We start from the raw sequence: 21,572 nt of genomic DNA, 5'->3' as shown, positions 1-21,572 counted from the left end.
AAGATCTGGGTCAGTCTTGATCAAAACAGCATCCTCTGACAAGTCACTGACGTTACTTGCTTGTGACACCCTGGGGGTTGTTTCTGTAACCATCACGCTGCATAAGAGCTTAAATATGGTCTAGTGTATCATATTTCACAGGGGCCTTCTTTTGCAGTCTGACGATGAGCTGTGTGGTGTACATTTCCTCCAGTGTGTCCACCGGGGTCCGAGGGATAATCAGGTTGCCACCAGTGCCATCATCTTGGCCTTCGAGGGCGATACATTGCCAGAGAAGGTCAAGGTGATGGTCTACCCGTGTGATGTAAAACCCTAAAGCCCTCCCCCGATGCAGTGCTTTAAGTGTTGAAAGTTCAGCCATATGTCTTCTCGCTGTACTTCCAGCGTCACATGTCAAGATTGTGGGTGCCCATCACATCCCAATGCTCCATGTGCCCCACCTACCATCTGTGTCATCTGCAGAGAGTACCATTCGCCATGCTTACCAGGCTGCAGGATTCTACAGAAAGAAAGGAAAATCATGGAGTACAAAACCCTGGACCGACTGACCTACACTGAGGCTTAGAGAAAATTTGAACGTCTGCATCCTGCATGTATGACATCATCTTACACCGCTGCTACGACAGTTCTGGCACCATCAGCTCCGCCAACCCCAGTCACCTCTGAGCCGGAAGACTACACCTGTCCGCTTCATGATTGGCGGCATTTCTCTCCCTGTTGCTCCCACACCACCTACTTCAGCAGCAACAACCACCACCACCACCACCACCACCATTGGGGACGTCCGACCCCACTGCTAAGCTGGAGAAGTGTAAGTCTTCTAGTCTTCTTTGACTTCTCTCACTAGGAAGGGGTCCCTTGGATCGCTCCCTTCCCAGGTTTTTGCTAGTGGGGAAAGATGACACCCACCAGTGGCTGAAGAGCCCAAAAGCAGCTGGTCGTAGGACTTCCCACTCATCCTCTCACCCATAGACTGGGCCAGTGAAGTCCTCCCAACCAGGGAAACCCAAGGAGGAGCGAGAGAAATCCAGAAGAGACTGCCAAGACCAAGGAAATTGCGGTCGCACCCACACCACCGCTACCTACAACCTCAGCGGTGAGGATGGGTTGGAGATTCTGGCGTTGGCTGAGGACCTAGATTTTGCCAGACCCTCAGACACAATGGATATAGACTGCTCAGGCAATAAGTCTGTGGCTGCAGGTGACCCTGAGGTGTAAACGGTCTCATTCAATGTTCCATGCCCCTTCCCAGACTCATGATGATGTCATCCTCCAGTGGAATTGAGGCAGTTTTTTTCCACCGCTTGTCTCAGCTACGGCAACTGTTAAGCTTTACACCTGCTATCTGCATTGCCCTCCAGGAGACCTGGTTCCCGGCAATGCAGACCCCTGCCCTCCGTGGCTATAGGGGATGTTACAAGGACCGTAGCGACTATAACAGTGTGTCAGGTGGAGTTTGCATTTATGTCCTAAACTTGGTCTGTAGTGACACTGTGCGCCCTTCAAACCCCTTTTGAAGCTGTGGCTGTCAGAATGATGATGCAGGAAATAACTGTCTGCAGTGTCAGAATGATGATGCAGGAAATAACTGTCTGCAGTTTATATCTTCCTCCACATGGTGCAGTACCCCTGAAAGTATTAGCTGCACTGATTGACCAACTCCCTAAACCTTTCCTATTTTTGGGAGATTTTAACGCCAATAACTCCTAGTGGGGTGGTACCGTGCTTACTGGCCGAGGCAGAGATGTCGAAACTTCATTGTCTCAGTTCGACCTCTGCCTCTTAAATAGTAGGGCCACTACACATTTCATTGTGGCTCATGGTAGTTACTCGGCCATTGATTTATCAATTTGCAGCCTAGGACTTCTCCCATCTATTCACTAGAGAGCACATGGCGACCTGTGTTGAAGTGACCACTTCCCCATCTTTCTGTCACTCCTCCAGTGCCGTACCTGCGGACGCCTACCCAGGTGGGGTTTAAACAAGGCAGACTGGGTAGCCTTCACCACTGCTGTCACCGTTGAATCTCCCTCACACGATAACATCGATGTGATGGTTGAGCAGGTGACTACAACAATCGTTTCTGTGGCAGCCTGCATAAGACAGTCTGTTGGTGTTCACCAGAAGTCGCTGAAGCAATTAAGGAGTATTGGCGAGCTCTACAGCTCTATAAGTGGCACCCTTCCCTGGAGCACCCGATAGCCTTCAAACGGCTCCGGGCCCACGTTCACCAACTTATCAAACGGTGGAAGCAGGAATGTTGGAAGAGAGATGTCTCGACCATTGGGTGCCGTACGTCACCTGCCCTAGCCTGGGCAAAGATCAAACTACTTCATGGGTACCAGACCGCAACAGGTGTTCCCGGTGTTAACATAAATGGCATGTTACCTACCGATGCAAATGTGATTGCTAAGCACTGTGCTGAGCTCTTTGGTCGAGCCTCTGCTTAGGAGAATTACCCCCAGCCTTTTGCACCCTCAAATGGCGGATGGAAAGGATAGTCTCAGACTAATCACCTTGTTGTAGAGTGGGTGCTGTTTTTTTCCTTTAATTCTCTATAACCTTAACCACTGGCTTGTAAATAATTTACTAAATTTCATATTGTGTACTCAACTAGAAATATCTTGCCAAATCAATTGAAACTATGAGACGATAATTCATTACTGAGTTGCAAGCATGCCTCCTCAATTCACCTTTGTGTTTGTTGCACTCATCCTGGTTAGAATCTTCATGCATGATTGGTTGATGCATTTTGTTTTTTATTAGTACCTCTTCATTATGACGTGAATTATGTCTGATGCATTTTCGCAGAATATAAGGAAAGTATTTGAAGCAGGCTTGCTGTGTCAGGATGTCAATTTTGTACATATACACTTGCTCAGAGTGTGTAAGAAATTTTGATCAGGGTAGTTTTATTTTAATTACTCTTTCAAATAATGCAGTGTTACTTTGTAACATCTATTTTGTAATTTTTGTTACTTAGATTACATAAAGCCTCCCCCCTCCCTCTTTATAACTATCATAATGTGCTAGCACTCTGGTTGGCGATCTTGGGTTAATTTAATTAATTCTTTCTAAAACTATTTTGAGCATTCAGTTATTCAAGTAAAGACTACTGTACAATTCATGTGACCTGCCTGTGCACACCATGCTTCAGCCTCTTGGTCATCACAGTCCTCACATGTTTAGCTATCCGTGTGTTGTGCCTATCTGCAATTCACCTTATCCACTCAGTGGTGAGCAGCACTTATCCTTTTCATAATACTGTCATAATTTCATCCAAGTTTTTCCACTGTTTGAAATTTAAAATTTGCGTTTTATGTTCTAATGAGACATGGGGCATTATCAATAAAAAGGAAGTATTTCCAGACTTCCCAGTTGCAAGCTGTCACTTTTTGACACAAGGAATAAACAGTTTTACAAAATTCTATTAAAGTGTGCGTTGCCATCCATGAATTCTTTCAGTTTCTAAAGGTGACCAGCATTTTTTTTATTACCTTAAAGCAGCATAAATTTGTATACTTCCCTGTGATTGGCAAATGTTACAGGTTTTCAACATAAAATAGCAGTGATGGTTGATTTGAATGCCTAAAACCAGGTACTGATATTTCATTCCTAGAAACTAGGGATTTTGTTGGCATTTTCTGGTAGTTTCTTCATTGTCCAGTCACTGTTTAATAGAATTTGTACTGACAGAAGGTTGAGGTAAAATACGAGAACTGGCAGGTACACTTCCAAATAATAATCGGAAGATGTACACAAACATGACCTGGTAAATACACAGCTTTCATTACTGTATAAAAAACTTACATTTCATAGTATATGGCTGTGTTACATTAATTTAAAAAGAAAAAGTAATAGTGGTCCAAAACTAACTCTCTCTCTCTCTCTCTCTCTCTCTCAGCAAATTTCGGTTATAAGAATAGACCACATTCTAATGATCCAGATGTTAATGTCAAGATAAATCTTTCTTCCTAAGTAAAATAGAGTATACGTTTTATACATCATCTGTATGAACACATCTTCAATTTATATTGTTTTTTTTTCAGATTTACATTGTCTATACTAAATATATATATATATATATATATATATATATATATATATATATACTAATAAATAAAATAGAAAGAAACTTCCACATGGGAAAAATATATTAAAAACAAAGATTCCAAGACTTACCAAGCGGAGAAAGTGCCGTTAGACAGGCACAATAAAATAACACACAAAATTACGAGCTTTCGCAACCGGCGGTTGCTTCGTCAGGAAAGAGGGAAGGAGGAGGAAAGATGAAAGGATGTGGGTTTTAAGGGAGAGGGTTAGGAGCCATTTCAATCCCAGGAGCGGAAAGACTTACCTTAGGGGGAAAAAAGGATAGGTATATACTCGCGCGCGCACGCACACATCCATACATATACAGACACAAGAAGACATATTTAAAGGCAAAGAGTTTGGGCAGAGATGTCAGTCGAGGTGGAAGTGCAGAGGCGAAGATGATGTTGAATGACAGGTGAGGTATGAGTGGCGGCAACTTGAAATTAGCGGAGATTGAGTCCTGGTGGATAACGTGAAGAGAGTATATATTGAAGGGCAAGTTCCCATCTCCGGAGTTCAGATAGGTTGGTGTTGGTGGGAAGTATCCAGATAACCCGGACGGTGTAACACTGTGCCAAGATGTGCTGGCCGTGCACCAAGGCATGTTCAGCCACAGGGTGATCCTCATTACCAACAAACACTGTCTGCCTGTGTCCATTCATGCGAATGGACAGTTTGTTGCTGGTCATTCCCACATAGAAAGCATCACAGTGTAGGCAGGTCAGTTGGTAAATCACATGGGTGACTCTACATACAGAGTTTGCCAAGGTAATCCCATTCCTGATGTCCAGGCAGAGCTTCAAGGAACCCTCAGACCTCAGAACCTTAGGCCCCCTACAAAACCTTTCACCTGACTCCATCAAACTCCTGACCGCACCGACAACTCACACTCCTACCTTCTACCTACTTCCTATAATTCACAAACCCAAACATCCTGGCCGCCCTATTGTAGCTAGTTACCAAGCCCCCACAGAACGTATCTCTGCCTACGTAGATCAACACCTTCAACCCATTACATGCAGTCTCCCATCCTTCATCAAAGACACCAACCACATTCTCGAACCCCTGGAATCCTTACCCAGTCTTTTACCCCCGGAAACCATCCTTATAACCATTGATGCCACTTCCCTATACACAAATATCCCGCACGTCCAGGGCCTCGCTGCAATGGAGCACTTCCTTTCACACCGATCACCTGCCACCCTACCTAAAACCTCTTTCCTCATCACCTTAGCCAACGTCATTCTGGCATCGAGTATAGATTTAAGTGTCAGGAAGTCATTTCTGAAAGTATTTGTATGGAGTGTAGCCATGCATGGAAGTGAAACGTGGATGATAAATAGTTTGGACAAGAAGAGAATAGAAGCTTTCAAAATGTGGTGCTACAGAAGAATGCTGAAGATTAGATGGGTAGATCACATAATTAATGAGGAAGTGTTGAATAGGGTTGGGGAAGAAGAGAAGTTTGTGGAACAACTTGACCATAAGAAGGGATCAGTTGGTAGGACATGTTCTGAGGCATCAAGGGATCACCAATTTAGTATTGGAGGGCAGTGTGGAGGGTAAAAATCGTAGAGGGAGACCAAGAGATGAATACAGTAAGCAGATTCAGAAGGATGTAGGTTGCAGTAGGTACTGGGAGATGAAGAAGCTTGCACAGGATAGAGTAGCATGGAGAGCTGCATCAAACCAGTCTCTGGACTGAAGACCACAACAACAATAACAACATACTAATAATAAATCTGTAGGAACATTGTTTGTCTGTCTTTGAGCACACTGCTCTCCAAAACTACTAGATGATATCGCGACCATAGTTTGCGCCACATTGTGGTCTTTAGTTCATCAAAATTAGATCACAGGGACAAAAAGATATAATGATTTAACATTCTACTAAAACTTGTGTCCAATAAAATTTTAAATACTACTTTCATTTGTGAATCAGTAACTGCTTCGCTAGACCAACAGTTTTAGCTCTTATCGATGACAAGTGTTACCTGACCCATTCTGCACAAAGTAATTATTATCTCTTTCATATTGAATATCTTTCATTAGAAATTATGGGTCTGACTGTGCAATAATCTTTTGAACAGAATTGCTTGTTTTGTCAGTGCCCAAACTTTAATGATAAGTGGAGAATTATCTAAGAATCATTTGTATAAGTAAACTTCTCTGGCTAAAACATTGTAAAATAGTATTTGTTGTCTTTAAAAAAATTTTATATTCTTGTCTTTTATGTGAATTTCTAGCTAGGCATCTAAACAACAAGTACACAGACAGGTTTTTTTAGGTAGTACAATTATTTAATGCACCCCCGTTTTGTACACTTAATGTGCTAGAGTCCCACAGTGTTTCTCTGCGGATAATCTATTCTTGTGGCCTACCTCACCCCCTCCCCCCCCCCCCCCCCCCCCACAAAAAAAAAGAGAGAGAGAGAGAGAGAGAGAGAGAGATACCACTGCCAGTTTTCATCAGAGCAGTGTTTTGTTAAAGTCACAACGTTTCTTTGTATACTGTATTAGGGCATAACAAATGTGAGAATAGTTTCAACCTATCCACACCATTACGATACTATCCATTCATTAATGGTATAAATGTTGATCATCTCTATTGTTGGAATTATTTCCTTATGTAAATAACTTTCAGCAGTCACATTGGACACAGTACTACACACAGATGAGTACCCATCAGATTATGGCTGATAAAATTGATATCAATTAAAATTCCATCATTTTCTTCAGCTAAATCTGGTAAGAGACATTACACTCATAATGATAGACGATGCTATCATTAACTTCATGACACCATACTTAAATGGAAATCAGTTACAGTCACTAGTGGGTTTCTTAGAAATCACATATTAATGCTTTAACTAACTAGAATTGTACTGTCCTGTCCACTACAGAGGACTCTTACTAAGCAAAAACTGATGAACTGTGAGAACACTATCTGAACACTACTGGAGAACAAAAGAACAAAGTTATTTTTCCTGTTTAACTTGCTCAATGTTATGATCGGGTTTAGCAAGTCTTGTTCAGCCAGCTAGCTTCCAAAATGTCTTCTTTTTTCTCGGAGATAAAGTTTTCATTTTTGTTTGAGTGTATTCTTGAACACTGCACACATTCTGCAAATTTGTGTACAGGATGCAGTGGTGCTCCTTCTGCATCGTCATTCTTCTATAGTATAACACATTCACATAATTTACACAAATAATCACATATTCTATCCTTCACAAATGTTCCTATCTAGCCTCAAGTTAATCATATATACATGGTAGTGCAACACTTTACTACACAATAAGTCCACAGTCATTTTTGATAGTCACAAAGCCTTAGATTTATATGTAACTTAGGTTGCTTAGATTTATATGTAACAAGTCAGGCAGTAGTCACTTCAAAATCAGTGTTGCCCCTTCTTGTTTCTTGTTCATTTCAGGGACTCTTTGACAAATCATAGGGTCATTTATTGCTGGCCGTTGCCAGTGTACCTACATAAATTCTGTAAAACATGCATAGTCTAAATCCTGTTTTTCTGCAATTTACATTGTTTTTCTGTGCAAGCTTCTCCACTGTCCAATATACTCTGAAATTTTGTATTGGCTTCACTGTTCTTTCTGATGCCATTTACTGTTCCATTTAAAACTCTGTATTCTCGAACTAAACTTCATCCACTAGTGTCTTTCTTCAGATGCTGTCAAAACCTTAAGAACAGCATGTTTACATTTAGTTGACATAGTTGCGAATAGCACAACAGTAGCACATGATTATGCCACTGGTGTGCCATTCGTAACAACAGCATCTGAAGATTCAGGAGTGAACGCAAAATAGCAACAGTGACTATTGGCAGGAAGAGAGGAACAGCTGAAATGACCAGCATGGAGCACACGCACCTTTTTTCATGAGGCGCGCAAAAATTGAATTTTTCATCTTGAATGCCTTTGGTTTAACTGGTGATGCTCTAGTCGATCAGTGTTCAGGAAATAGATGTTTTGTAAAATTTGTTTTTTTATTTATAGACACAATTACATGTTTATGACAGTCATAACCAGTTCCAGCCATACAATGACCATCTTCAGATTCTAAAGGCGGCATACACTGAACACAGGTTCACACATTGACAACGCAAGATGGTCATTGTATGGCCGAAACCAGTTATGACTGTGTCATAAACATGTGATTTTGGGTCTATAAACAAACAAACAAAATGTACAAAAGAATAATCACGCACTCCATAGACAAAATGTTGTTTCTTCCAAAATAGATGTTTTACTGTAGTATTGTACTTAGCTATTACATTTTATTGAGATTACAGGACTATGTAATTAACAATATACTTTCTTTTCCAGCTCAGGTGAAACAGTTTGCTGAACTGAAAGTCGGGGTCCTTACGCAGTGCCTCAAAAGGAGGACAGTTTCACGCCAAGATCGGGCTACAGTGTCAAACATCTTACTGAAGATAAATTCTAAACTAAATGGTGTGAATCACAAATTGTCACCTCCTGTCAGGTTGGTACTGTAAAATTTGATTCTCTCAGTAGGTAGGATTATACTAGACATGGCCTACACCTCAACCGGAAAGGGAGGGGTAAACTGGCTGGGCTAATAGCAGGAAATGTAAGGGGAGGGGGGGGGGGGGGAGGGGGAGGCACTGCCATTAGTGGTAATATACCAGTGGTCATAGGTGTTGGAGCAGCATTTTTTTTAGGGTAGGTAGGACAGAAAGAAGTCAACTTCTGAGAGAAGTAAAGATTGAAACAAACCTTCAGTTTGATAAAGAAATCAAACAGCATAATCCTGGCACATAGGATCAGCGAACACAGGTGTTGGTTAAAAATTTGCAGCAATCGGCAGAAATTTTATTTCCACCCAATTTCATCTCGGTAAATGTGAGATGCCAACTATCTTTAGTGCATAAAAATATTTGAGGGCTTAGAAGTAAAATTAATGAACTACTTATGTGCATTGATGAATTAGTCATCGAACCCAGTTGATATAATCTTCCTCTCTGAACATCGTGTGATCACTGGTATATATATGTTAAACCTTAGAGCATTTAAGTTAGCCTCCTAATTCTGTAGACAAAAGATGGAGAAATGAGGAGTTGCCACATTTGTTAAAAACAGTTTTAAATTTAAGAATATTGACATTAATAAATTTTGCTTAGTGCAGCACTTAAAAGCAAGTGCAACAGAGATAGAATTTCATAATAGGTCCTTTATAATAGTAGCCATATACAGAGCACCTTCAGGAAATTTCAACCTGCTTATAAACGGTCTTGAAGGTTTATTATCTTATCTAAAATTAAAAAACAAAGAACTAGTGGTTGCTGGTGATTTTAATATAGATGTCCTAAAAAACACTGTCCGTGAACAGTTACTGAAATCAGTTACGTTGTCATTCAATTTAATTTCTACTGTAAATTTACCAACTAGGGTATACAAATGTTCTAAAACTGCCATTGATAATATATCTATAGACAATTCTAGGCAACTAAGCTATACTACAAAAACCAAAAGTGGGCTATCTGATCATGACATGCAACACCTAACATTAAATTTTGAAAATTGCCAGTGTAATACATCAATCAGAACTGAGTACAGAAGGCCAATAAAACAGTCAAAAACTGAGAAATTTAGGAGATTGCTCAAAGAAATTAATTGGATGTATGTTTACAGCATCCAAAAGACAAATGGAAAATACAAAACATTCATTAATACAGTTAGCACCTCATTTGAAAATTGTTTTCCCCTCAAAGTAACTCAAATTAAGCAGAAGTCTAATAAGAAACCACGGATCACACAAGGGATAAAGATACCGTGAGAGACAAAAAGGAAACTCTATCTGATACGTAGGGACACCTTTGTTTCTAGCATTATAGCTCATTACAAAAATTACTACAAAATATTGAAGGAGGTTATCCAGAAATCTAAACACCTGCATTATGAGAAGACGGTCCTTTTTTCCCCCTAAGGTAAGTCTTTCCGCTCCCGGGATTGGAATCACTCCTTACCCTCTCCCTTAAAACCCACATCCTTTCGTCTTTCCCTCTCTGTCCCTCTTTCCTGAAGAAGCAACCGTTGGCTGCGAAAGCTAGAAATTCTGTGTGTGTGTTTTATTTATTGTGCCTGTCTACCAGTGCTTTCCCGCTTGGTAAGTCTTGGAATCTTTGTTTTTAATATATTTTTCCCTTGGGGAAGTTTCTTTCTATTTTATTTACATCATTAAACCATTTAAACAAGTATTTTGTGTCTGTTACTGATAGCGTGGGGTTGTCAGGTTCAGTAAATAATGCAGTGGAATACCTGAGACCAGTGCACACAAGCAATCTCAGTAAAATGGAATTGACACTTACTTCACCCAAAGAAATAGAATCCATTATAAAGTCGTTGAAATCAAAGCATTCTAGTGGTTATGATAACATACCAACAAGGTTAATAAGAGTGTTCATGTGAGCTGTCATATCTTAAGTTATTTGTGCAATCAATCACTTGTCACAGGAACATTCCCGGACTGGATTAAATATGCTGAAGTTATACCTCTCCACAAGAAAGGGGACAAAGAAACGCCGTCAAATTACTGACTGATCTCACTTTTGGCAGCTTTTTCAAAAATCTTTGCAAAGGTTATGTTCAAGCATCTCCTTAAGCACCTTAGTGAAAATAACATACTGTCAAAGTCACTGTTTAGGTTTCTTAAGGGTTCTGATATTGAGAAAGTTATTTACTTTTACAGCAAAAATAACCTCAATTCTTTGGACAACAAATTAGAGTCAACTGGCATATTCTGTGACCTGTCAAAGGTGTTTGACTGTGTGAATCACAGCGTTCTTTTAAGTAAATTAAAATATTATGGCGTCACTGGTAATGCTGCAAAGTGGTTTCAGTCACATCTTACTAATAGAAAACAAAGGGTGTCATTACGTAACACTTCAGCAGTAGGCAATCGGACGTCATCTGACTGGGAAGAAATTACATGTGGTGTTCCCCAAGGTTCCATTACAAGATCCACTACTGTTTCTTGTGTATATTAATGACCTGTCATCTGTTACATTACCAGATGCCAAGTTTGTCTTATTTGCAAATGATAAAAACATTGCAATAAATAGTAAACCAAATATAAATTTAGAAAGGGCAGCTAATCAAATTTTTACTGATATTAATAAGTGGTCCATAGCCAACTCACTGTCGTTAAACTTTGAAAAGACCCACTATATGCAGTTCAGAACTTCCAAGAGATTTCCATCTGGTGTGTGTGTAAAATATGATGACATGGAAATAGAAGTTGAGAGTGTAAAATTCTTGGGATTACAACTTGATAATAAATTCAGTTGGGAGCAACATACTAACGAACTGCTAAAGCGCCTAAACAAGTCTGTGTTTGCAATGTGAATAATGTCAGACAAAGAAGATATAAATATAAAAAACTGGCATATTTTGCTTATTTTCACTTCATTATGTCATATGGTATCATATTTTGGGGTAACTGCACAAACAAACATTTTAGAGTACAGAAGCGTATAATAAGAGTAATGAGTAGTGTGAATCAAAGAACATCATGTCGAAACCTATTCAAAGAATTGGGCATATTAACCGCAGCTTCTCAGTATATTTATTCCTTAATGAAGTTTGTTGTAAATAATACATCTCTTTTTCCAACTAACTGCATAGTACACAGTATCAATACTAGGCATAAGAACAATATACATAAATATTTAAAATCACTTATCCTTGCCCAGAAAGGAGTCTAGTATTCAGCAACGCATATTTTCAATAAGTTACCAGCAACCATTAAGAGTTTAGTTCCAGACAAGGCACAATTTAAACATAATTTAAAATAATTTTTGGTGGCCAGCTCCTATTCCATCCATGAGTTTTTCAACAAGTGCAGTAGACAATTCTAATGAAAATTTATTATACTTTAATTTTTGACAATACTTGGTAGTAATAGCCAAGAAATTAGCAAATGTATGAATGAAGGATTTAATGAAAGCTGATGTAAGTATTAAACCTGTAAATATTAGAAGTTTAAATTTAATTCATGTACATAATTTTACTGTTTATTGACTGAGGATCATTAAAATTAATGAAACTCAAGTTTTTCTAATTACATTTTTGAGCGTTTATCTGAAATGTTCCACACCCAGGAGGATTTCCTCTTTTATGGGTCTATCAGATAAATAATTAATCTGATCTAATCTAAAATGAGATTATTTTATGTGAATCTTCAAGTTTTCGCGGCGCAAAGACTGCTCCATTAAGTTTGCAGAATTCATGCGGCTGCATTCCCGAAACTTAATGGAGCAGATTATTTTATGTTCACTCTGTGTATTGAAAATATGAAACAGGTATTAACAGTTAACTTGTCCCATATATTTTACTTTTAGTGACATGTATATTTCTCTGCCATGGTAAAGTGCTCACAGATTAACAGAGCATCTCATTCATTGTGTTAAATGTTGCAGGAAATTAAGCTGGTAGACATATGTGCTCCAACACAGAACTCCATCAACACTTTTACTGATGACCTTTCCCAGGTTTTCCTTTACACCACCACCACCACGACCTCCAGGGCACTGCAAAGCCATAATCCAAAGCATAAGTGGGCCCCCACAACAGGTGGAGATAAACATTTGTCGTTGCTCCTTGCCAACATGCCAGGATTGCCAACATTTTTCATCCATTTGCACTTAAAAATGAGGGCACATTCAGTGGGGTGGTCTACTTTCAACAGCTACCTGAATTACATTTTCAATTCACAAACATCTTTTCGTCAGCCTAGGAGGATAAATGTGGAACATGTTATTCTGAAGAATACTAGATTACACTACAGTAGGAAGTTCTAATAAGATGATTTAATGTGAGCATGCAATATGTGAGCTTCTCATTCTATTAGGTTTAATTTTTGGATCTCTGCTTACTTGAGGCAAGGTGTGATGTATTGTACAGTAGAAATGCTAAGTATTTTTCTCATAAATTTCCCTTACTTTATATCTGCAGTTTTTGGGGAAATTCATGTTGCATCCCCCACATTACTTTCTTCTTGTTCATATTTACATCACCAATATTATATCTTCATAAATTTTTAAAAAATGCACTAATTATTTTCATTTTTCAGACCTCCATGTCTCAAAAGACCAGTAATGATCATAGGGGCAGATGTAACGCATCCATCGCCAGACCAGCGAAATATTCCGTCAGTGGCAGCAGTGAGTACTTTCCTCATACAGTACTATTCTACAAAAAGGATGGTACAGTGCTGTAAATGAATCTTTAAAATAATGTGAATTTTATTCTCTTGAGTGGTTGTTCCTGTCTTTATGTTAAAAAGTGTAGAAAATGCAATCATTTATCAACCATCAGACTGGAATTAGTAAAGGTACTGATTAAGAGCATTAAAACTGAAAGGGGTGACACTGCAAAGTTGAATTTAATATAAATGTTATCATTCTTTTCCATGCTGTAGGTGAGTGTCTAATAACATGAACATTACAAATCTAATAGGACAGAGTGGGAGTGTCCAGACCACAATTCCAGTGTGTGTAGTACCATTATCTTGACAGAGTAGGAGGAATAGGAATAGATAAGATGAGGAATAGACAAATAGGTAAGGTGTTGTGCTGAGGCAAGGATTAGGAAACAGCAGGTGGTGTGGCCACAACTAACCTCGATCCCATCTTGTGTTAGCTCAGTGGCTCCCTGGACGAGTGAGGGAGAGATTCTATGCATGGCTACTTGATGAATATTTGTACACTTCGCTGCAAGTTTGTTTGGGTGAAATTAGAGACAGTACAGGCGGTATACAGAATAAATAACTTTGAAGTCTCACAAGTTGTTTTGCAACAAAAAGTTTTTCGAAGCTGAGACAGCATAGATATTGCATGACATCAGAGACGTCCTAGGACAACCATTGTTACTGGTAATGGTAAAATTTTAGGTGACTGTCATTTGATTACAGCGGAAGTTCAGGAAGTCAGATCTTTATCAGTGCGGCATTATTTTGAAAGAATTATAAAGCTGTTGCTTACTGTGAACCAAACTATTGAGAAATTGCAAGAAACTGGACTGAAACTTAATTGTCTAAGCAAAATAGTAATCGTAATCTTAAAAGCAGCAGCTAGAGTTTAAATTTTCAGAGAATTGGCTCCAAAATTAGCATGACCTTCTGTCTGTTTTAACATATTGGGGTTTGTGCTTGAAGGCCATATGTTACTATGTTAAACATTTCAGTGGTGCATTACAGTGCAGTTACTTTTCAATGCTACCAGAATTCGTAAACGAAAATCAATCTAGGAACAACTCATTTGTTACAGTCTTTGTCCCTAGTGAATACAGTATTACATGCACTGTTCTTCAAAACATGTGGATCTGCAGGCTATAAAACAATTTGTGAAATTCCAAAACACCAGACTAGAGAAATGTGCCAATTGAGGAACTTAACAAAGAAAGGATGTGTATTTTCTTTCATGCACGAATGATTTTTGTGATGTAGAGTGGTCTTTTATACTCAGTAAAACCACCTTTAAGGACAAACGAAGTTTCACTGTAGAAAACCCCTGGATGACATTTCTCGCCTTTTGCTGCAGCAGCAGCATTGGACAACAGTGTGTGTTTCAAACAACATATTCTTTATTTCATTTCCATTTAAGATGTTGATTAAAGTAGTGCAATATTTTTCTACAGTAATTCAACTGTTAACTAATAATTGTATTTGTTAAATGTTCCATTATTAATGCCATTTATTTTTGTATACCAATTTGTGTTCTGGTTATTAATGTCACCATTTTCATGCAACAATCTGTGAAATTACCCTCATATATGACTAAAGCCAGGGGATAACACAAAGAGTAACAAAAAAAAAAGCTAGAAAATAATCACAATAAAATTTTTCACGTTCTCGTAGTGTCTAGTTGAAAAATATAAGTATGAAATAGGAAAAAAGGCAAAATGGCTAAGAACATCCTGTTGGACATCAAGGAAAACAACAAAGAAACATGTGCCATTAATGCTCTTAAGTGAAGGAATAAGAATAAAACTTGAAACAAGTCCTATTCACCTTTAATGTCATTTACAACCATGGTCACTATGAAACTTCACATCTGATTATGTTAATGGATATACTGGACTATTTCCTTGCTTTCATTTTTTAATGTTGAATGGGATAGTTAAAACTGAAAAAGATGTATTTGAACTGTACATTCTTTCGGTCAGTTGGAAGGAAGCAGTCTAGGGCCAGTATATAGCCATATGAATGTGGGAAATCTCCCAAAATCAGCCTCTAACGGAAACTTCTCGACAGATTAAAACTGTCTGCTGGACCGAGACTCGAACTCGGGACCTTTGCCTTTCGCAGGTAAGTGCTCTACCAAACTGAGCTACCCAAGCATGACTCACGACCCGACCTCACAACTTCAGTTCTGCCAGTACCTCGTCTCCTACCTTCCAAACTTCTCAGGAGCTCTTCTGTGGAGTACATTTTAGGTATCAAAGTAATCTATGATGATAATACCAGTTAGATAACTACCAATTGTTTTAGGTACATTAACTTATGTGAACTTGAGTTCTTGGGCCACAGCTCACCAGGGAGCTAGCATCTCTTTTTCATAGCTCCCATTCCTTTCTGAAGGGTAGGTGACACTGTCTTAGAGAGCACTGCGACTCCTGGCAGTGGTCATTGCTCTGAGTGGCTAACACCTGTGGGGAGAGCCCTTGACCAGTGTAGGTTCCACTGTGGCAGATATCTTACACAGTGAAAAGACCAGAGTTGCTCTCTGGTAACCATGAGGCTCCACCTGCCCCTCAAATAGACATCAATATTTTAACATAAATTGTTATTACCCCCAAGAACTTTGCTTCCTCCTCTGCACTGTGGTACGAAAGTAAAATCAAGCTTAATTCTCTGAGCTCCCAGCTTGCCCACAGACTGATGGAGGGCCTTTTGAACTACTAAGCTGTGTTCTCTGTAAATAATATTGAAAATGTATTTGGAGAAATCTCTTCCTTAACTAACTACAAAGAGGTTCTGTCTTAATTTTACAGCTGCTCCTACCAGCCTCAGTCTCTGTAACACCCCACAAGAGCCTCAATATGGTACAGGGTTTAATTATTTACTGGGATTTAATGGTGCAGACGAACTGCTCAAAAGCTCGAAGTGACGTGTCCACTCCTATGTCACGTACGTTGGGTCTGACGGACAGTGGGTTGACAGTGGAACAGGAGACTGGTATAAGGTCCGAATGACACAAGTGGACACTCGGAGTGGCGAGCAGAGAGTTGGCACCACAAGTGTAAAGGTGCAATCGGTTGCAAAAGCAGACACACATATGCAATAACATTCATCGAAACAAAAAAAGGAAACACAAACTAGACACTTGAAAGATAATTGTGAATTATGCTTGCCAGCTGGTATGGACTTTAGTACGGAATATAGTATGAAATATTGTCCTGGTTAGCACGACTTTTTTTCTTTCTCCGAAACGCCCAGATCATTTCGTAAATGTTGACGAGGCTGCACAATTCACTGCTCCAGTTCTTCAGCTGTATCATGTAATTATTGAGATGACTACAAACAGAAAATTCCAGATAACTGAGGACAGGTGACCTTGGACTGGCTGTGCTCAGGTTGCATGTTTGGCACTTTAGACGAGATGTTACATCAGCAGCAAGATGTGCCTGTGCCTCAACATGTCAGTAACACACACAGATTTACATTTGTACCTACTATGAAGGAAGAAGAAAAATTATTGTTTAACATTCCATCATCATCGTCATCATTAGGTCCACCCCCCACCCCCCCCCCACCCCCCCCCCCCTCTCTCCAGTTTCAACATTTTGGTGATACAGGACCTGCAACCTTTTTAAATATTTCATGAAGCTTTTATTAGCAAATCTCTCAGTTGCAAGGCATCTGTTGTTAACTAGTTTCAAACCAACTGATTCATTCTCAGGCCAGGCCGAGGCTTACGAGAAAGACGGGCCGCGGCACGTACGTCACGGAGGTAGACCTGAGTTCGCTCACTCGCCTCAGCAGACGACCTACGTTTCTACACTTGTTAACTTATAACTAGGTGTGTATTTACAAACAAGAATTGCATCTTCTACTTGAATACACTGTTACGGAGTCTTACTGTTATTAGTCCTATAATGATTGGAAGTTCATAGGTCTACTTTTAATTTGTTACAGCTGTACTGGGTACAATAAAATTAAAATCCTGCCAAAATGATCATCAATCGGTTGCATATATGAAAAGAGGACTTACAAGCAAATGAGACTAAATGTTATAAACAAGCCCTTATCATTTTATTAGAAGGAAAGTTGCTGCTCGCCATATAGCAGAGATGCTGAGTCGCAGATGAGCACAACAAAAAGATTTTCACACCTAAATCTTTCAGCCAATGGTCTTTGTCGACAATAGACACACACATGTGTGTGCACACACACATGATGGGAGTGGTGACTGGTTGGGGGAAAGGAGGAGGCTGGGGCGGGGAAGGGGAGGGATAGTATGGTTGGTATAGGGGACGGTGAAGTGCTGCAGGTTGGGCAGCGGGCAGGGGAGAGTGGGAAAGGGGGGGGGGGGGAGGAGGAGGAGTAGCAGAAAAGGAGAGAGATAGAGAGAAATAAATTAATTAAATAAATAAAAAAGACTGGGTGTGATGTTGGAATGACAATTGTGTAGTGCTGGAATGGGAGCAGGAAAGGGGCTGGATGGCTGAGGACAGCGCCTAACAAAGGTTGAGGCCAGGAGAGTTACGGGAACGTAGGATGTATTGCAGGGTAAGTTCCCATCTGCACAATTCAGAAAAGCTGGTGTTGGTGGGAAGGATCCATATGGCACAGGCTGTGAAGCAGTCATTGAAATGAAGGGTGTCATGTTTGGCAATGTGTTCAGCAACAGGATGGTCCACTTGTTTCTTGGCCACAGTTTGTTGGTGGCCATTCATGTGGACAGACAGCTTGTTGGTTGTCATGCCTACATAGAATGCAGCACAGTGCTTGCAGCTTAGCTTGTAGGCAACGTGACTGCTTTCACAGGTAGCCCTGCCTTTGATGGGATAGGTGATGTTTGTGACCGGACTGGAGTAGGTGGTGGTGGTGGTGGTGGTGGTGGTGGTGGTGGTGGTGCTGGTGGTGGGATGTATGGGACAGGTTTTGCATTTAGGTCTATTACAGGGATATGAGCCATGAGGTAAGGGATTGGGAGCAGGGGTTCCGTAAGAATGGGCAAGTGTATGTTTGGTAGACAGGGGACTGTAACTGTGGGCGGAGTGGGAAGAATAGAGAGCAGGACATTACTCATTTCAGGGCAGGATGAGAGGTAAGCAGAACCCTGGCAGAGAATGTAATTCAGTTGCTCCAGACCTGGATGATACTGAGTTAAGAGAGGAATGCTCATCTGTGGCCGGACTGTGGGACTTCGGGAGGTTATGGGAGACTGGGAAGATAAGGCATGACAGATTTGTTTTTGTACAAGGTTGGGAGGATAATTATGGTCAGTGAAGGCTTCAGTGATACCCTCAGTATATTTAGAGAGGGACTGCTCATTGTGGGTGAGGATATAGTTGGTTATGGTGACTAGGAACAAAGTTGTTGCTTTGGAACCCGTTGGGCTTTGCAAAAGGGAGGTGGCATCAATAGTGATGAGCAGGGCACCATCTGGTACAGGGACAGGAACTGTGGAGAGTCGGTGGAGGAAATAGTTGGTGTCTTTTGTATAGGAGAGTAGGTTCCAGGTAATAGGTTGAAGGTGTTGGTCTATGAGAGCAGAGATTCTCTCAGTTGGGGCACAGTAACCAGTCCCAGCGAGATGTCCTGGGTGGTTAGGTTTATGGACTTTGGGAAGCATGCAGAAGGTAGGAGGGCGGGGAGTGGTAGGGGTGAGTAGAGAGATAGACTCTGCGGAGAGGTTCTGGGATGTCCCTAAGGATTTGAGTAGTGTCTGGAGATCCTGCTGGCATACTGGAATGGAGTCACTGTGGCAAGGTTTGTAGGTGGACGTATCTGACAGCTGGCAGAGTCCTTCCACCAGTTCAGAACAACGGTGGTGGAGCCTTTGTCTGCAGGTAGGATTATCAGAACAACGGTGGTGGAGCCTTTGTCTGCAGGTAGGATTATCAGAACAACGGTGGTGGAGCCTTTGTCTGCAGGTAGGATTATGATGTCAGGATCAATTTTTAGATGGTGGACTGCAGTTCTTTCTGCAGATGTAAGGTTAGTCTGCATGTTGAGGGATTTGGGGAATGAGGGTAAGGCAAGGTTTAAGGTTAAGAAACTGTGGAAAGTTAACAGGGGGTTGTTTGGAGGGGGGGGGGGGGCAGTGGGGTTGGATGACAGTTAGATGGAGGAGTGAATTGAGTTGGGCAAAGTTCATATTGGTCTTCAGTTGAGTCTGATGGATAGGTTTGGTTGCGATAAAGTGTTTCCTCTTTAGGGACTGGGAGAAGTAGAGGTGGTCTGTAACAAGCCCTGCATGATTGAGTTTGGGAGTGGGGCAAAAGGTGAGGCCTTTGGAAAGGACTGATATTTCTGTGGGGCTAAGGCTTCTGGAGTAAAGGTTCATGACTGTGTTGCGGGTCTGTTTAGGTTCTGGATTTTGTGTGGTGGTGGGAGGGAATTTTGGAGGGTGGGGTAAGTGTAGTAGGTCTGCGAGACAGGGTTGTCCATCATGAGGGGGTGTTATGCCATTTATATAGATTATTGATCTTAAATTTAATTTTGTTGTAGTACTGTTAATCAGTAAGACTTCATAATAGCAGATTCCAGTAGAAGATCCAATTCTCACTAGTACATATACACCCAGCTGTGAGTTAACAGGTTCAGAAACCCATTTTGTCTGCTGAGTTAACACACGGGCTGTTATTGTTATTAATCTAAACAATACATGTTTCACATTTGAAAACCGGCTGTGGACTTGCTGTATCATGACCAAAACTCGGTCCTCACAATAATAATTACTGAAACTATACGTTGTTCGATATTTAAGTTACAGAAACTACAATTAAAATGCATATCATTCAATTACCTGAATACTCCACAAATTCCTTCTTTTTAACGGTTCCTGCTACCACAAGGGTTAGGCCAAATTATTTGTTTAAATAATGAAATTAACAGAGATAGTTACACAAACAATATCTTTGACAAACCTATTAATTAATTTTCAAATTAAGGGCTAGCTTTGCTAATGTTGTTGTTGTTGTTGTTGTTGTTGTTGTTGTTGTCCTCAGTCCTGAGACTGGTTTGATGCAGCTCTCCATGCTACCCAATCCCATGCAAGTTCCTTCATCTCTCAGTACCTACTGCAACCTACATCCTTCTGAATCTGCTAGTGTATTCATCTCTTGGTCTCCCTCTACGATTTTTACCCTCCACCCTGCCCTCCAATGCTAAATGTGTGATCCCTTGATGCCTTAGAACATGTCCTACCAATCGATCTCTCCATCTAGTCAAGTTGTGCCACAAACTCCTCTTCTCTCCAATTCTATCCAATACCTCCCCATTAGTTATGTGATCTACCCATCTAATCTTCAGCATTCTTCTGTAGCACCACATTTCGAAGCTTCTATTCTCTTCTTGTCCAAACTATTTATCCCTCATGTTTCACATCCATACATGGCTACACTCCATACAAATACTTTCAGAAACGACTTCCTGACACTTAAATCTATACTAGATGTTAACAAATTTCTCTTCTTCAGAAACGCTTTTCTTGCAATTGCCAGTCTACATTTTATATCCTCTCTACTTCGACCGTCATCAGTTATTTTACTCCCCAAATAGCAAAATACCTTTACTACTGTAAGTGTGTCGTTTCCTAATCTAATTCCCTCAGCATCACCCGACTTAATTCGACTACATTCCATTATCCTCGTTTTGCTTTTGTTGATGTTCATCTTGTACCCTCCTTTCAAGACACTGTCCATTCCGTTCAACTGCTCTTCCAAGTCCTTTGCTGTCTCTGACAGAATTACAAAGTCATCGGCAAACTTCAAATAAGTATGAGGTTGGAATTGTAAAACAACAGTGAAATAGTGCAAAACTATTTTTTTGTGATAGGCGCACTTTATACATAGGCACGCCCACTCAGGAGCTAATAATGAACATCACAATGGCAGTAAATGCTTTACAGAGTAGTTGTAGATGACTGTCACAGTCAACTTGTGCCTACTTAGCAGATCAGAATAAACTGAATACACTCCTGGAAATTGAAATAAGAACACCGTGAATTCATTGTCCCAGGAAGGGGAAACTTTATTGACACATTCCTGGGGTCAGATACATCACATGATCACACTGACAGAACCACAGGCACATAGACACAGGCAACATAGCATGCACAATGTCGGCACTAGTACAGTGTATATCCACCTTTCGCAGCAATGCAGGCTGCTATACTCCCATGGAGACGATCGTAGAGATGCAGGATGTAGTCCTGTGGAACGGCTTGCCATGCCATTTCCACCTGGCGCCTCAGTTGGACCAGCGTTC

At 40.5% G+C, this 21,572-nt stretch overlaps 1 protein-coding gene across 3 annotated transcripts in view; it reads left to right on the top strand.

Annotated features, from left to right (window-relative positions):
- Positions 1–21,572, top strand: part of LOC126284212 (protein argonaute-2-like) — a 210,182-nt gene that overhangs the window by 166,151 nt on the left and 22,459 nt on the right. For all 3 annotated transcript variants that reach the window (XM_049982981.1, XM_049982980.1, XM_049982979.1), the window contains exons 17-18: positions 8,438–8,597; positions 13,206–13,296. In XM_049982981.1, coding sequence (XP_049838938.1) covers positions 8,438–8,597; positions 13,206–13,296 — 251 coding nt within the window. The remainder of the gene's footprint in view (positions 1–8,437; positions 8,598–13,205; positions 13,297–21,572) is intronic.

Source organism: Schistocerca gregaria, chromosome 8, assembly GCF_023897955.1.
Source record: "Schistocerca gregaria isolate iqSchGreg1 chromosome 8, iqSchGreg1.2, whole genome shotgun sequence".
In the NCBI taxonomy this organism is placed as follows: Eukaryota; Metazoa; Arthropoda; class Insecta; order Orthoptera; family Acrididae; genus Schistocerca; species Schistocerca gregaria.
This window is presented reverse-complemented; position numbering and strand designations above follow the sequence as displayed.